General features: G+C 37.8%; 1 protein-coding gene across 10 annotated transcripts in view; it reads left to right on the top strand.

Moving 5' to 3' along the window:
• The window catches only part of CFAP54 (cilia and flagella associated protein 54), a 429,497-nt gene that overhangs the window by 24,463 nt on the left and 386,337 nt on the right, over positions 1-18,697 (top strand). For all 10 annotated transcript variants that reach the window (XM_037846937.1, XM_037846939.1, XM_037846934.1 and 7 more), the window contains exons 5-8: positions 4,044-4,102; positions 9,759-9,902; positions 10,530-10,643; positions 10,758-10,859. In XM_037846937.1, the coding sequence (XP_037702865.1) occupies positions 4,044-4,102; positions 9,759-9,902; positions 10,530-10,643; positions 10,758-10,859 (419 nt within the window). The remainder of the gene's footprint in view (positions 1-4,043; positions 4,103-9,758; positions 9,903-10,529; positions 10,644-10,757; positions 10,860-18,697) is intronic.

The following is an 18,697-nucleotide window of genomic DNA, read 5'->3' as shown; positions in this document are numbered from 1 at the left end:
GAAGTGTTCTACATATGTCTGTTATTTTGTTGGTTTAGAGTATTGTTCAAGTCTTTTATAATCAAAAGCAGTCATCAGTGATTGGACTGTGCATCCCTGGATCTTGGGAAACTGGATTATTATGTCCCTCTTTGGTACCAGCTAGTTGGGCCAGTACCTTAAGGCTGCCTACTGTGAAGTTGGGGGATGGGCAATGGTAACCACTGCCTGGAGAGAATGATTCACTGGTTTTTACTGCAATTTACCAGCCTCTTTCTCTCGCTCTTCCCTGGATGCTGCACAGTATTCTACTGGACTCTGGAATTTTGAAATAGTTGATTCAGAAAGTTCTTGCCTGTTTAATAGTTGTTTTGGTGGAGGAATTGATTCCTGGAGCTTCCTACTCCATGATCTTTCACAATTCCTCCTGGATAATATATTCTTAAGAAGAAAATAATAACAGTGTGATTGTTATGCATAAGACCATGATAAAATAATTTGAAAGAAAACATTTTAAGTTTTCCCTCATCTGTGTCAATTAAAAGTATGTTTCCTAGCCTTTTCCTTCCTCTTCCACCCCAAATGATTTTTTTTTCCTTTTTTTTATGTTTTGCTTGAAATTAGACTTTACTTTGGCTGCCAGAGATGAGCTGACTTTTTGTGAGGCTTTTTGTTCCTGTGATTGTTACGCTTTTGTGCCTCATCATCCTCAAGAGGACCCATGGTTCCCTGAATTTCCATCTGGATTGCTCCTAGGTCTTATCTTTGCAGGGATGGAGCAGGAGCAGAGAGTCTGCTCAAGAGGGCAATGGGGCTGATGGTTGGGCCCTGTGAGGCAAACTGTGCTTGAGAGGTGGAAATGATGCAGCCTGACTTCCTGTTTTTAGTCCTTGAAGATCATAAAAAAGTTTCATTATTCTTACAAAAAAAAAAAGAAAAAGAATTTTAAAAATCTCCTACACATCCTCTTCTTGATGTGTACCTTTTATTTATATATCTCATATTGTGCTCTAGATTTTTTTTTCTGTTTCCTAAATATTTTTCCACTTAATGCTATGGTTTTAGAATCTAGCCAGCTTCCTGTATGTAAATCTAGTTCATTAACTCAGCTTGTTGAATTGTACTCCAGATATCTATGCACTCTTAATGATGGGCCCCTGGTTTGCCCCACCTCTCTAATTTCCACAAACAATTCTCAATGAGTATCCTTGTATCTCTCCTTTTATGGATGTCCCATAAGAGGTTTCTGGGATCCTTGCCCAGGAGTGGGATTGTCAGCTTGTGGGAGATACCCATACTTAGTTTCACTACTTACTGTCCCTGTTTTCATTTATTCATTTAAATGTGCCAGGTGTTCTAGGTGCCGGGGATATCGGAGTGGAAAAATAGACCAAAAACCTTGTTCTCGTGTTTACATTCCATTGTGGGGAGATGATAAACACATTCAAGCTAAAAGAAGTGTGATGGTGATGAAAGCTTTGGAGAAAAATCAAGCCGGGAAGGGATAGAGAGAGCAGGGGCTTGGCTACTATTTTTTTTTTTTTTCAAATTCAGTTTTATTGAAATATATTCACATACCATACAATCATCCATGGTATACAATCAACTGTTCACAGTACGATCACATAGTTATGCGTTCATCACCACAATCTATTTCTGAACATTTTCCTTACATCAGAAAGAATCAGAATAAGAATAAAAAATAAAAGTGAAGAAAGAACACCCAAACCATTCCCCCCATCCTACCCTATTTGTCATTTAGTTTTTATCCCCATTTTTGTACTCATCCATCCATACACTAGACAAAGGGAGTGTGATCCACAAGGTTTTCACAATCACACTGTCACCCCTTGTAATCTACATTATTATATAATCGTCTTCAGGAATCCAGACCACTGGGTTGGAGTTTGGTAGTTTCAGGTATCCACCTCTAGCTATTTCAATACATTAAAACCTAAGAGGTGTTATCTATATAGTGCATAAGAATGTCCACCAGAGTGACCTCTTGACTCCACTTGAAATATCTCTTGGCTACTATTTTAAATGGAATAGTCAAGGAAGACCGGGTTGGGATGACATTTGGGCACAGAACTGAAGGAGAAGGGGGAGTGAGCCATCCGGATATGGGGGAAGGGTTTTCCATCTGGGGGAATAGCAAGTGCAAAGATCCTGCAATTTTGAAACTTTGAATTTAAGTAGTCAAAAATTTATTATAAATTGACCCACAATTTATCAAAATACATTTGACTTTTTCAGTTAGACTTTAATACTTACTGTATTTTCTTTTAATTGACTATTTAATTTCCTAAGATGTTTAATAAATCTTGGTTATTTAATAAAATCTGTGTGTATGGACTATTTGGTAACACCTTAATTCTCAACTAACCTGAATGCAACTAACTTCAGTCCTCAAATAGCCTGATTGTTTTGGTGTGGCCATCTTTGATGAAAAGGAGTCACTTGGTCAGGCATAAGTTCATATTAGGGATTTGGTTAAAAATAAAACAAAGCAAAACAAACTTCCAGAGATACCCTGAGATTTTAAAGATTCTATTTTCTTAGAATCCATTTACTCTCTCTGCTAGGTTTCCACAGTGGGAATTTGTAAGCTATGCCAACATCCTGAACCATCAAAGAAGGATTCAGTTATAGTCAGGACATACTAGGACTGGAAAGGGTAAAGGCACATTTTTGAAAGACAGAGGGCCCTTGTCACTCTTGAGAGCAGTTTCTTGAGAGCTTCTTAAATTCTCCAGTTTCCCGTTACTAACATGTTTATACAGGCTCCTGGCTTGTACCTGAATCGTGTTTTGTGGAAAGGCATGTGTTTCCTGTGCATATCCTTGTTTGATGACTTTTTTTTTTTTTTTCCACAAATAAAGACAGTTATGCATTTTTAAAAGAGATTAAGAGCAGTGGTGAATAAAGCCAAGGTGAGATAACCGTGCCTTGCTTGAGCTGTTATTAACTGAGTGGCTTCTTCTCTGGTGGATCTTAAATGAAATAAACAACTACATGTCATGGAAACAGTCACACCAAGAATGTTTTATCCATGCATATTAAGGGTCTACAGCATGCTCTCTGAAGTTTATAGTGCTGTCAGAGTTTAAGGTTTTCTTCAGTATATATTTTTTGTCATTGAATTGTGTGATTGATGTTTTGTTATGCTTGCAGGTGCATTTTAATCAAGCAATGTGTGTTTTGGAACAGATGCTATTTTCTCAGAAGCTTTTAAAGTTCAGATATGAACACAGGATTCATAATTTTTGAATTTTAATAGTTATTAATTTTATGTCAGATATTCTGTAAGAAATATTTAGAATACTTGTCATTACAATTACAACCCCTTTTAAAGCATGTAGCTATCTTTTGGATATGTTGATAGTATGATCATGTCCTTTGTATGTAGAGGTACATAGGATTATGTTTCCCACCTCTCCACCTAACCCTGACACCAGCCTGGTATCCTCATTTCATTAATGGTCTGATGCATAATCATACCTGAATGATCTTAAATAGATGTTGGAAATGCTATTTTTCGTTAGAGTGCTTATAGGATGTACCTTAATAATAGGATAAATGTTATATGAGACCTGTTATGTATTATGATCTTTTAATTATATGTTTCCTTGTTGAATGTTATGCCACACTGATTAATTATGTATTCTGATCTTATTTGTGGATAAATCTTTAGTTTTTCTACCATAAGGAAACCATGGGAACCAATAACATTTCATATGAATTAATAAAACCACAGGGTACATAAGTTATGGCTCTAAAATACTCTCTTGTATGGCATATTATAAAACTTAAACTGCCTTTAAAATGAGACTAAAAGATTCCTGTGCCAATCAGCATATTTAAAATATGGTCTTATTTGTTCCTTTAGTGGTTTTGTCTACAAATTACAAAAATAATCATAGTGATTATCGCTCTCTACCATTATCAGAATTTGTGATGAGGTCACTTGTTTTGGGAACTGCACACTGAAACCACAGAAATTGGAATATCAAATTTCCGTCAATTGACTGCAAAACATGTTAACCATCTCTTTCTCCATCTAGGTACCATTTACATTTACACTATTTGCAGAAAACTGATGATCATAGGTCAGTCTTCCAAGGTATGAAATGTACTGACAAAAATATTTTTCCATGTGTTTCGTTTTTTATCTTAAGACTTTCAGTTGCACAAATCATTGAATGTTAATAAAAACAGAAAATTTAGTGAATTACATGACAGTTTTATTGCTCTTAGTTTTGCTTTAACAGTGATCATATGCAAAATGAAGTTCTCATTTTTAATACTCATTGAAGTATTAATGAAAAGAAAGGAAATTCCTAAAACTGATAGATATTCCCTAGTGTTCCTCTGTCTCTCAGATAGCCGCACTTGTCAAACTGGGTGCTGAACATCCATCTGGTTACTCTGTCTCTAGATAGGGTGACCTCTGTCCTCGCTTGTCCAGGACAGTCTTGGTTTTTGCCTGTTGTCTTGCTGTAATTATTTATAACACCCTTTCACTCTTAAAAGTGTCCTGCTTTGATGATAAATCATATGGTTATGCTATTTATGGCATGCTTTGGAGTTTGAACTTCATTCTGCTTGCAGTGCTTGGACTTTACTTTTGACCTACATGCTAGTTTGGTGGATGAACACCTAAACTCTCCAACCTGGTCATGAGCTGAGTGCAAGGGGACCCTTATTTTATAATAAGATTTTCACTGGTACCCCTCAGTTTTAGCTTGAGAAAGTTGCTGACACTACTACTGAATTCCCTAAAAGGTTGGTGGCACCTTTGTCTGCAGGAGACATATATAATCCCTGTATTCATTGTCCAGTCATTGGAATGTAGGCCAAGACAAGAGAATATACTACCACTGAGACCATGCTGGCGTTGTTGCTGGCGTCTGAAAACAGTACTACTTTCTTCTTTATTGCATGCAAAACCTTAGCCCAAATATTCTAATACTCAAGATAGACACTTTTTTTCCCCTTATTTCCTCAAAACATAGCCAAGTATGTTAAAAGTTGGCAACACTTAAAAATAAAAATGGAAGTGAAGATATTTTCATGTTCATCGGATAATACTAATTGTGTGTTCTCTGATTTGCTCCTCAAATTAAAAGGCCCTATTACCGACAGTGACTTAAACAAGCTCTGTGCCAGCTTTTCAAGTGTGAGTTAGAATAAAGGAGCAACTGTCCCATGTTTAAAATGTAAATTTGGCCTACAGATGATTCCAACGATTCTATATTCAGCTCCAGATGATTTCCTGAAAAGAATTTGCATACTCCTTGCTGTAGCAACAAATGCAGCTACACAGAACCACCATAGTTTGGTCTGCTGCAGCATTTGCCTGCCAAGCTTAAAAGGGCAGAGATGTCTGTGCCAACATTTGACTGTTAGTATTTGTGCTTGTGAATGCTGGGAGAATTTCAATTTAATGTGAGAGTCATCTTAAAATAATCTATTATTTATGCTCTATTTAAGACATCTCCCTCCTACCCTAAATAACTTTAGTTTCTTTCTGACAAAATAAGGGGTGAAGGAGGGTGTGCCTGTGGTTCCAGTCTTGTGGGATGAGAGTGGGGAGAGTGAGGGATGCAAGAAGTTTGGGGTGGTGAGTGGTTCTAAAATGAGCAACTGCAGATCAGAATTCTTTCAGTTCAACATAATAAATGTCAGGAAATGGAATAATTTTCATGATGATGGTACTGTCATCATGATTGTGATAAATTAACATTTATTGAATGCTTACTATCTATCAGGTGTGCTATCAAGCACTATGTATTATCTCATTTAATCCTCACACCACTACTTTGAGGAAGCTGAGGCTCAGAAAGTTTAATTTGCTCAAGGTGGCTCCCTTAGATGTGTAGCTGGGGCACAACCTAATGCCATGCCATGCTGCCTATCATTAGATTAGCTTATGTCTGTTGCCTAAATTTAATCTTGGAGGACCCATCCTATTTTTGTTTACCCCCTCAAACAGAGGAGCTATGTGGGAGGTGTTGATATTTTCTGGTCTGAACCTCTATTCCTAAAGAGATCCTGGTGACTAGGATTGACTGGGGCTCTTCCACAGGTGGGAAACACCTGAGGCAGGTCAACAACATAAGCTTAAGGAATAGAGGGAGGGCAGATTTCTGAAAGCTCTTTCTCTAAATACATATGACAGCTTTGCTTTTGTTTCTGATATAATCTGTAGTTTCTTCTGTGGCCTTTAAAACTGCAGTACAGTACTTAGCAAACCTTAAAGAAGACAGTAGAATCTGTTCATTCAGAGACCACTGATTTCTCCTTCATTTTGCTATAAAACTGAAATCATTTGGTAGAAACTGTGGCTTGAATAGTTATTGTCACGTGATTCCACATACCATTACATAAACGTTAAATCCAAACTTTCAAATGCTTCTTGGGGCCATTGTCCTCAAATGATAAAAGCTAATATAAATGACGCTGCAGTGCCATCTTGTGGCAGATCTGATTAATTCTGGGTTTCATAATCAAGGCCTTAGCCATAGTCTTTGCTGGGGCCGTTTTTTTGGATATAGGTATAATTTGTTTTTTTTTTTTTCAGAGATTCTTTTGTTTCTTAATGGAAAGAACTGTAATTCATCTTTTGTTGTTGTTGTTGTTGTTAGTAATAGAAATAATTCCTTCTAACTTTCAGAGACAAGAAAAAACATTATAAATTTAAGAGTCAGTTTTTGGAAATGGCTTTCATCTCTTAACCTGAATGTTGGTTTTCAGAACCTGAACTGGTTTTTGGAGCACTTACTCCCTTTGTCCAGGCTACATTATGTAGTGAAAAGACCACTGCGCTTTGGAGTCTGAAGACCTGAATTCCAGCTCCAGCTCTATAGCTTAACTAGCAGTTTAGTTGCTTGGAGTCATATTAGGTTACTTTTAAGGTCCCTTCTGGCTCTAAACTCTGTGATTTAGGCTTTTTTGATTCTAAGTCTACAGCCCAAACCAAAATAATGGGAACAACTGTTGACAGAAGCAATTTGTATTTTGAAATGTGAAATTTCTAATACCAGGAATCCAGATGGCTTTTCCAAGAATGTATGAATTTAAAAGGGAATTTACATAAATTTAATCTCATGCCTGGCAAGCCACAGCAATCCAAATGAAAAACCCCAAAATAGGTGTTGTTGGGGAACAGGAAGTGTGAGAAAAACTCAAGAGTTTTTGATGTCGGTTAATTCTGTATCAGCTAACAGTGTGGCAAGGTTAGCAAACACAGCAACAACAACAAAAACAGCAATAAAGCAATCTTAGGCCAATTTAGTAGAGGCACAGTGTCCAGAACCAGGGGCTGAGAGTTTCTTTGTATTGTGGACTAGTCATACACTCAAGAGGCATCAGCAATCTGGAGCAAAGCCAGAGAAGACCAATCGTGTTGGAGAAAGGAAATGCAGTTCAGTGAGGTGTAGAAGCCCTGGGCATGTTTATCCTGGAGAGCTGGTGGAGGGGACAGGTTGCATATAGGTGTTTTCAGCTTCTTGGAAGGTTGTATTTTGGAGGTGTTTTGCATTGCTATGTACTGTTCCAGAAGGCATAACTAGGACCAGTGCACTGGAGGGACAACAAGGTGGATTTCATTTCAGATTAAAAGAGTATTTTTCATGGTTAAAATTCTTTTCTGATGCCATGTGGCATGTTCCTTATTACCGGAAATAGGGGATTGGGCAGGGAAGCTGTGGAGCACTAGTTGGTAGTGCTGGTGGCATTGGTGGGGATTGAATTAGATCACTTTACTTTCAGCCATTAGATTCTGTGATTACTTGAAATATTTCCATATTTGGCACCTTGAACAGCTACTTTTAAATGAAGGTCAGTCAGTCAGTCAACAACTATTTATTGCATGTTAGCTGTATATGCCAGATAAAGTTCTAGGAGCTGGGGATGCAGTGACGAACATGACAGACCAGGTGCCTGTCCTAAAGGAACTTATATTTTACATTTCTTGGAAGAGCTTACATTCCAGTGGATAGCAAAGAATATTATAATTCATTGTCAAACCCTGATGCACTTTCTCTAGTCTCTTTTTTCCGGTATCAAAACTGACTAGACAATGGAGAATCTGGGCTTTTCAGGCTTCTTCCTTCTCTTTTCAGGCTACTTGCACATATTGTATACACTGCTTTGAAGCTTCCAAAGATGGTAATAGAGTCTGAATGCTATAAGTGTTTTATGTATTTTTGCTATTAAATACTATGCCCAGTCTGGTGGGTTTGCTTTATATACATGGCACTCTTAGTTCTTTGTGATGATTGATTTTCAAGATGGGTTGATTACTACAGACATATTTTCCCTCAATTTCCTTAATTATTGAAGGCCTAATTTGGTTTTTGGAGGAGGGACTCTATTCTGCTGCCCCAAATTATTATCATTATTTTCTTGAGAACTTAGAATACTGGTTAGCTCTTCCACAATTGAGAGATTTTAAGGTTGTCTGCTGAATTCATTTAATAATGCTTGAGAATATCAGCTCTGTACCTAGTACTGTTCTACATGCTGGTAATACAAAAATGAATAAGGCACTGCTCCTGTTTTCAAAGAGGTCAGTTTAGTTTTGGAGGCACACATGGGAACAATTGAGTGTGACGTGATATATATTTATATAAAATATGTGTAAATAATATATACACATACATATGCACATATGCAATTATGGTAGAGACAGAAATGAGGCAATCATCATTTCTCTCTAGGAGCATTAAAGAAACCTTCAACAACTAGTTCTTTCCCTCCCTCTCTTCCTTCTCCTCCTTTTCTTCTACCTCCTCTGCCTCTTCCACTTCTTCTTTCTTCACCTCTTACCCTCCCCCTCTTCTCCTCCTTTTTCTTCATTGTTGTCACCAGAGCTAACACTTATTATGTAATTACTCTGTGCCAGTCACTGTTTGAAGCACTAAACATGTATTAACGCATTAATCCTCCAAAAATTACTGTTATCACCCCAATTTTAAACAAAATGGAGAACCCGAGGCCCATGAAATTCAGTTGTCTTAGATAACACTGCAATTAACAAAGGTAGCGTCCTAGCTCGGTGACAAAGAGCAGGTGAGGGAGAGGATATTCCAGGTGGAGAGGACAGAGTGAGAAAAGGGACCCAGGTTTGTTTCAAATTGTGCCTAGGTTATAATAACACTGGTGATAGGCACCACTATGGAGTGCTTATAATGTGTCAAATACCATCCTAGCACATTATCTATAACACTGCCAGGATGTGATAAAATGCCCATTTTACAGATGAGAAAATTTAAACCTGAAGACGTTAAAGTCATTCAGCTACTAGGTGTGAATCCCAGGTCTATCAGATTCTAATCTTGGACTGTTTCTACCAGCATCACAGGCCCTGGGCTGTTAGCTTTTTCCGTTTCCCCTACCCTCCTGTACTGGTTTATTTTTGGAGTAATACACTGGTTCCAGGCCAAAACATGATGATGACATTATTTGGTGCTAGTTCCTAGACCATTGTTGATACTTGATGAATATTAAGAACAATGAGGTAGTTCAGAGGGCAACTCTAGGAGGTAAAAAGGAAGACATCCTAAAATGGCTGATTTGAGATTTTGAGTTCTCTAAATTGTTGACTTTTGCTCTTTTAAATGCTTATTTTCTTCTTGGGTTGTTATTTCTCTATGATATTTTTGGTTTAAGTAGTCAGCTATTTGTGCTTATGAATTATAACTTGATTATATTACATAATTCATTATTAGCTTAAAATGAAAATACATAAAATTGTGCCTGTCTTTCTTTCTCAGGCCTTAGAATATCTCCTGTGGGCCAGTGTATGTATGGAATCCTCGGTACCGCTCCTGGCTGTCAGGTACTTGACATGGAGAGCTACTCTTTACACCGCTGTTTGCCAGTGTTACTATGATTGCCAAGCTGGAATTCACGGAGAGGTATGCTATTTGATAATTCCAATGATTCCAATGTTTAAAAATACAACTTATTGAGGATTTTCTCCTTTAGATGCTTGGCAAGTAAAAAAAAAAAAGAATCGAAATGAGGCAAAGCCCCTATGTGCTGGGCATTGGAGACAAAGAAATGAATAAGACCCTTTAAGGGCCCCACAGTTTAGTGGGCAGTACGAACAGTTGACTAGGTAGTTATATAATACAGCATGTTGTGGTATGAAGGTTAGGATTTGAGGAGAGCACTGAGGAGGGTTGTTTGTGTATGTGTATGAATGCATGTATGTGTGTGCCGTGCCAGAGAAGTGATCATTTGTATTAAGCTACTGTATAACCCAGAAGTCTTCTTTCCTTGCTTTTCTGAATTTCTTAATTCGTAAAGATAGCACATCAGACAGTTAATTAACTTTAAATATACAGAGCTTAATGGTGCTTTTAGGAAATCAGAGACTGGATAGCCACTGATTATAATATAAAGGAGTCAATATCAGCCAAGTGTTTAATTCACAGATTAAGTTAAATGTTTAGAAGAATAAAATATACTGTCTTGATTCATTTTTAATCACTATACTCTTACTTGTTGCGAATCACATTTATTAATTGAATTCCATATAGGCATTTGCTCGGCGTGCATTAGCTAAAATTGATGAGTTAAGACAACTGGAATTAATGAGTTCCTTACAATCACAGGAAGAATCCAGAAGCTATTATAGAGAGGCCACGATAAAGGTATCAAAATTTCATGAGATTAAAAAAAGTTTGCAGTACTCTAAAGGTGATTAAGAACATGCTGGGAAGTACATGCCATTGTTACTTCATGTATAATTTTTCTTTTTGAGGCAGATGGCAGTGATGATCTTCAAACGAGGAGTATTTGAATCGAGAAGAAAAAACAAGTCTTTCTTTAGACCAAAGATAAGAGTTAACATAAGGGAAATACAAACTGTAAGTCTAAGAATGCCTTCTCTATTTAAGACTCTGTGGTGTATGTGTTATGTACCTCTGTAATTTTTAATGTAATTTTATTGAGATATATTCACACACTATACAATGCATCTGAAGTATACAATCATTGGTTCACAGTTTCATCACACAGTTGTGCATTTATCACCATGATCGTTTTTAGAGCATTTGCATTGCTCCAGAAAAAGAATTAAAAAGAAATAAGAACACCCCAAACATCCCATACCCTTTACCCTGCCCCTCACCCTTACAGACCACTAGAATTATGCTCTACCCAATTTTAAGACTTACAATAGAAGTAGGTTAACTAAGACAATATAGTGTTGTCAGAAATAGATATACAGATCAGTGGAACAGAACAAAACATCCAGAAGTAGATCCATATAAACACGGGCAACAGAATTTTTTTTTTTTTTTTTTTTGCTATATATTTATACAATCATTATCAAAGATCAGGGCTACTGGATTACAGTTGAACAACTTCAGGTATTTCCTTCTGGCTGTTCTGAAACACTAGACATTACAAAGAAATATCTATATAATGAGTCAGTAGTCACAGTCATTTGTTAAATTTTAATTTCTCAGTTACACTTCCTTCCTCTCATTTGGTCATTCTCTCAATTTTCGGGGATATCTGGGCAATGACCATTTTAACTTCTTTGTGTTGGAAAGGGGTGTTGACCTTATGGGGTAGAGGAATGAAACTGGTTGATGTTCTTGAAGAGACGTACCTCTGAGTTTCTATGGCTTATCTGGCATAGGGTCAATCTGGAGGCCTTAAGTTTCTGAACAAATAAACTTAACTAAGAAAAACTTTTATAGAGACTTAGATAGAGACTAGGGCATGCTCTAGGGTTTTCAGGAATACTGTTGGTTGGGGCTTGGCATACTGTGATTGTGATATCTGCTAACGCTTTCATAAGAGTAACCTCTAGAATGACCCCTCGACTCTATGTGAAATTTCTTAGCCACTGAAACTTTATTTTGTTCCATTTCTTTTCCCCTTTTTGGTCAAGAAACCGTCCTCAATTCCATGAAGCCAGGGCCAGGCTCATCCCTGGGAGTCATGTCCCACATTGCCAGGGAGACTTATACCCATGGGAGTCATGTCCCATCAATGGGGAGGGTAGTGAGCTTATTTGCAGAGTTGGCTTAAAGAGAGAGGCCACATCTGAGCAAAACAGAGGCTCTGTGGGGGTGACTCTTAGGTATAATTACAAGCAGGCCTAGCTTTGCCATTGCAGAAATAAGTTTCATAAGGGAAAGCCTCAAGATTGAGTGCTTGGCTTATTCAATTGGGAGTCCCTAATGCTTGAGAGAATATCATAAATTCCCTTGTGGGGAAGTTTGAAAGTTCCACGTTTTCCCCCAGTCCCTCAAGGGAACTTTGCAAATGCTTTTTTATTTTCTGCCCAAAATACTCTGGAATGTGTCTGGGTTTGCATTAACTTAGACAGAATAATAAGATCTCATTCTCTATTCTAGGTTCCATATAATTATGCTGTTTAAATAAACTGACCAGACAACTTAAATTAGATAATATGCTACAGTAAATTTAAATTTTGGACCAAATAAACATCTCTTCCTTTGGTCTCATACAGAATTTGAAGTTTTAAAATACAGACAATATCATCCTTTACCCAGTATTCTGATTTACCTTTGTCCTAACCAGGTTCATTTCATTCATATCTCTAACTGGAGTCTGATCTTTTTCAGCTTCTTGAACAGTTGCTGTACAGAGTAATGCTGACTTTCAGAGATGCAGAATTCTAACTCTGAAACTTGTATGTCACACAGATACCCAATTTCCAGGGAACTACAAAGTAGTACACAAAGAGCACAGCATTTCAGAATGTAGAAATAACAGTTAAAACTCAGGAATAGAAGTGACCACTGTAAGAGCTTACAATCTAGCAACCTTTACAATGAGCCTTGTTTGAACATTCTGTACTACTTAATCGTTGATTGCCCAATCTCTACCCATTTGCAATCCCCTGATAACCTGTGCTCTTGAATTCAATTCTCAGAGTTTGCTCATTATAGTTAGTTTATATTAGTGAGACTGTACATTATTTGTCCTTTTGTTTCTGGCTTATTTCCTTCACCATAATGCCCTTAAGGTTCATTCACCTAGTTGCATGCCACACAATTCCATTTCTTCCTGCAGCCACTCAATATTCCGTTGTATGTATACAACACAATTTGCCCTTCTGTTCATTAATCGATATGCTCTTAGGCCAGCTCTATCCATTGAAAATTGTGAATAATGCTGCCATAAACACCAGTGTGCAAATGCCTATTCGTGTCCCTGCTTTCAGTTCTTCCAAGTCTTTGTCAAATAACGGGGTTGCAGGATCATGTGGCAATCCTACATTTAGCCTCCTGTGGAAATACCACACTGCCCTCCAGAGGGGCTGCACCATTCTACTTCCCTACCAACAGTCAATAGGCATATCTGTCTCTCCACATCTTCCCCAGCATTTGTATCCTTCTGTTTATTTTTTAAACAGTTTTATTCACACACCATACAATCCATCTAAGTGTATACTCAGTGGTTCCTGGTATAATCACATAGTTATGCATTTATCACCACATTCTATATAAGAACATTTCCATTTGTTCTGCAAAGAGAGAAGAAGAGGAGAAAAGAAAAGGAGGAACAAAAAAGAAACAATAATCCTGTACCCCTCCCTTATTTTCCCTCTTATTGACATTTACCATTGGTATATTGCCTTTGTTACAATTAATGAACGAACACTACAGTGATACTGTTAACCATAGACCCTAGTTTGCATTAATTGTATTTTTTCAATATATCATCCCATTTTTAACACTTGTAGTGATGACATACAATTGTTCTCCCTCAATTAAAAACTCTTGTATTTGTACAATCACCATCATTGTTCACTGAAGGTTTTGCTACATTATACAGTCCCAGTTTTTAATCCTCTGTATTTCCTTCTGATGTCATATGTGCCCCTAGCCTTCCTCTTTCAACCATACTCACACTCAGCTTTGTTCATTATACTTACAATATCGTGCTACTATCACAGAGTATTGTGCTATCCATTTCTGGATCTTTACAATCAATCCTGTTGAACTTTCTGTATTCCTTCAGCAACAAGTGCCCAATTTCTACTCTCTTTCTATCTTCTGATAACCTGTGTTCTCAATTTTAGCTCTCAAAGTTTGCTCATTATAGGTGGTTCATGTTAATGAGACCATACTGTTGCATGCAACATGAATTTATTCTGTCCTTCCGCTGCATAATATTCCATCATATGTGTATATCACAGGTTATTCACTCATCCGTTGATGGACATTTGGACTGCTTCCATCTTTTGGCAATCGTGAATAATGCTGCTGTAAACGTCAGCATGAAAATGTCTGTTTGTGTTTCTGCTTTCAGTTCCTCCAAGTATATACCTAGTAATGGAATTGCTGGGTCATAAGGCAGTTTTATACTTAGCTTCCTGATTACCCCCAAACTGCCTTCCAGAGTGGTTGCACCATTCTACATTCCTACCAACAGTGAATGAGTGTACTTATTTCTCCACATCCTCTCCAGCACTTGTAGTTTTCTGTTTTTTTTTCTTGATAATGGCCATTCTAGTAGGTGTAAGATGATATCTCATTGTGGTTTTGATTGCATTTCCCTAATAGTTAGTGAAGTTGAGCATCTTTTCATATGTTTTTGAGCCATGTCCTAGTTTGCTAATGCTGCAGAATGCAAAACACCAGAGATGGATAGGCTTTTATAAAACGGGGGTTTATTTCACAACACAGTTACAGTCTTAAGGCCACAAAGCATCCAAGGTAACACCTCAGCAATCGGGTACTTTCACCGGAGGATGGCCAATGGCGTCCGGAAAACCTCTGCTAGCTAGGAAGGCAGCTGGCATCTGCTCCAAAGCTCCGGCCTCAAAACGGCTCCACTGATAAAGGCCCACCCCGAATGGGCGGGGCCACGCCTCCATGGGAACATCTCATCAAAATTATCTCCCACAGCTGGGTGGGGCACACTCCAAGCAAATCTAACCAACACCGAAACTTCTGCCCCACACAAGACTACAAAGATAATGGCATTTGGGGGACACAATACACTCAAACTGGCACAAGCCATTTGTATTTCCTCTTTGGAAAAGTGTCTGTCCATGTCTTTTGCCCATTTTTTAATTGGGTTGTTTGTCTTTTTGTTGTTGAGTTGAAGGATCTCTGTATGTATTCTGGATAATAAACCCTTATCTGGTAAGTGGTTTCCAAATATTATCTCCCATTATGTAGGCTGCTTTTTAACTTTCCTGACCTTCCTGACAAAGTCCCTTGATGTGCACAAGTATCCACGTTTGAGAAGATCCCATTTATCTATTCTTCTTCTTTCATTGTTCGTGCTTTGGGTGTATGGTCTATTCCTAGACCTCCTATCACAAGATCTTTAAGATATTTGCCTACATTTTCTTCTAAAAGTTTTAGGGTCTTAGCTCTAATACTTATGTCTTTGACCTATTTTGAGTTAATTTTTGTATAAGATGTGAGATAGGGGTCCTCTTTCATTTTTTTGAATATGGTTTTCCAGTTCTGTCCTCTTTGTTGAAGAGGCTGCTCTTTCCCAGTTGAGTCAACTTGACTGCCTTACCAAAGATCAATTGTCTGTAGATGTGAGGTTCCACCTCTGAACATTCAATTTGATTCCACTGGTCAGTACATCTGTTTTTTTTTGTTTTTTTTTTTTTTTTTTTTAAATCATCATTTTATTGAGATATATTCACATACCACGCAGTCATACAAAACAAATTGTACTTTCGATTGTTTACAGTACCATTACATAGTTGTACATTCATCACCTAAATCAATCCCTGACACCTTCATTAGCACACACACAAAAATAACAAGAATAATAATTAGAGTGAAAAAGAGCAATTGAAGTAAAAAAGAACACTAGGTACCTTTGTCTGTTTGTTTGCTTCCCCTACTTTTCTACACATCCATCCATAAACTAGACAAAGTGGAGTTTGGTCCTTATGGCATTCCCAATCCCACTGTCACCCCTCATAAGCTACATTTTTATACAACTGTCTTCGAGATTCATGGGTTCTGGGTTGTAGTTTAATAGTTTCAGGTATCCACCACCAGCTACCCCAATTCTTTAGAACCTAAAAAGGGTTGTCTAAAGTGTGCGTAAGAGTGCCCACCAGAGTGATCTCTCGGCTCGTTTTGGAATCTCTCTGCCACTGAAGCTTATTTCATTTCCTTTCACATCCCCCTTTTGGTCAAGAAGATGTTCTCCATCCCACGATGCCGGGTCTACATTCCTCCCCGGGAGTCATATTCCACGTTGCCAGGGAGATTCACTTCCCTGGGTGTCTGATCCCACGTAGGGGGGAGGGCAGTGATTTCACCTTTCAAGTTGGCTTAGCCAGAGAGAGAGGGCCACATCTGAGCAACAAAGAGGCATTCAGGAGGAGACTCTTAGGCACAAATACAGGGAGGCCTAGCCTCTCCTTTGCAGCAACCGTCTTCCCAAGGGTAAAACTTATGGTAGAGGGCTCAACCCATCAAACCACCAGTCCCCTATGTCTGTGGTCATGTTAGCAACCATGGAGGTGGGGTAGGCGAATACCCCTGCATTCTCCACAGGCTCCTCAAGGGGGCACTACATCTTTTTTTTTTTTTTTCCTTGTTTGTCTTTTTTCTTTTTTCTTTTTTTTTTTTTAACTTTCCCTTCTTTTTTCAAATCAACTGTATGAAAAAAAAAGTTAAAAAGAAAACAAACATACAATAAAAGAACATTTCAAAGAGACCATAGCAAGGGAGTAAGAAAAAGACAACTAACCTAAGATAACTGCTTAACTTCCAACATGTTCCTACTTTACCCCAAGAAAGTTACATAATATAGCAACATTTCAGTGAACTTGTTCCTACTACATCCATCAAAAATTAACAGACCATAGTCATTTCTGGGCATCCCCAGAACGTTAAATAGCTTATCTGTTCTTCTTGGATTATTGTTCCCCCTTCCTTAATTGCTCTCTACTGCTAGTTCCCCTACATTCTACATTATAAACCATTTGTTTTACATTTTTCAAAGTTCACATTAGTGGTAGCATATAATATTTCTCTTTTTGTGCCTGGCTTATTTCGCTCAGCATTATGTCTTCAAGGTTCATCCACGTTGTCATATGTTTCACCAGATCGTTCCTTCTTACTGCCGCGTAGTATTCCATCGTGTGTATATACCACATTTTATTTATCCACTCATCTGTTGAAGGACATTTGGGTTGTTTCCATCTCTTGGCAATTGTGAATAATGCTGCTATGAACATTGGCGTGCAGATATCTGTTCGTGTCACTGCTTTCCGATCTTCCGAGTATATACCGAGAAGTGCAATCGCTGGATCGAATGGTAGCTCTATATCTAGTTTTCTAAGGAACTGCCAGACTGACTTCCAGAGTGGCTGAACCATTATACAGTCCCACCAACAATGAATAAGAGTTCCAATTTCTCCACATCCCCTCCAGCATTTGTAGTTTCCTGTTTGTTTAATGGCAGCCATTCTAACCGGTGTTAGATGGTATCTCATTGTGGTCTTAATTTGCATCTCTCTAATAGCTAGTGAAGCTGAACATTTTTTCATGTGTTTCTTGGCCATTTGTATTTCCTCTTCAGAGAACTGTCTTTTCATATCTTTTGCCCATTTTATAATTGGGCTGTCTGTACTATTGTCATTGAGTTGTAGGATTTCTTTGTATATGCAAGATATCAGTCTTTTGTCAGATACATGGTTTCCAAAAATTTTTTCCCATTGAGTTGGCTGCCTCTTTACCTTTTTGAGAAATTCCTTTGAGGTGCAGAAACTTCTAAGCTTGAGGAGTTCCCATTTATCTATTTTCTCTTTTGTTGCTTGTGCTTTGGGTGTAAAGTCTAGGAAGTGGCCTCCTAATACAAGGTCTTGAAGATGTTTTCCTACATTATCTTCTAGGAGTTTTATGGTACTTTCTTTTATATTGAGATCTTTGGTCCATTTTGAGTTAATTTTTGTGTAGGGGGTGAGGTAGGGGTCCTCTTTCATTCTTTTGGATATGGATATCCAACTCTCCCAGCCCCATTTGTTGAAAAGACCATTATGGCTCAGTTCAGTGACTTTGGGGGCCTTATCAAAGATCAGTCGGCCATAGATCTGAGGGTCTATCTCTGAATTCTCAATTCGATTCCATTGATCTATATGTCGATCTTTGTGCCAGTACCATGCTGTTTTGTCAACTGTGGCTTTATAATAAGCTTCAAAGTCAGGGAGTGTAAGTCCTCCCACTTCGTTTTTCTTTTTTAGAGTGTCTTTAGCAATTCGAGGCATCTTCCCTTTCCAAATAAATTTGATAACTAGCTTTTCCAAGTCTGCAAAGTAGGTTGTTGGAATTTTGATTGGGATTGCATTGAATCTGTAGATGAGTTTGGGTAGAATTGACATCTTAATGACATTTAGCCTTCCTATCCATGAACATGGAATATTTTTCCATCTTTTAAGGTCCCCTTCTATTTCTTTTAGTAGAGTTATGTAGTTTTCTTTGTATAGGTCTTTTACATCTTTGGTTAAGTTGATTCCTAGGTACTTGATTTTTTTAGTTGCTATTGAAAATGGTATCTTTTTCTTGAGTGTCTCTTCAGTTTGTTCATTTCTAGCATATAGAAACATTACTGACTTGTGTGCATTAATCTTGTATCCCGCTACTTTGCTAAATTTGTTTATTAGCTCTAGTAGGTGTATCGTTGATTTCTCAGGGTTTTCTAGATATAAGATCATATCATCTGCAAACAATGACAG

This window comes from Choloepus didactylus, chromosome 8, assembly GCF_015220235.1.
Source record: "Choloepus didactylus isolate mChoDid1 chromosome 8, mChoDid1.pri, whole genome shotgun sequence".
In the NCBI taxonomy this organism is placed as follows: Eukaryota; Metazoa; Chordata; class Mammalia; order Pilosa; family Megalonychidae; genus Choloepus; species Choloepus didactylus.
The sequence above is the reverse complement of the archived record's forward strand: the minus strand, read 5'-3'. Positions and strand labels throughout refer to the sequence as shown.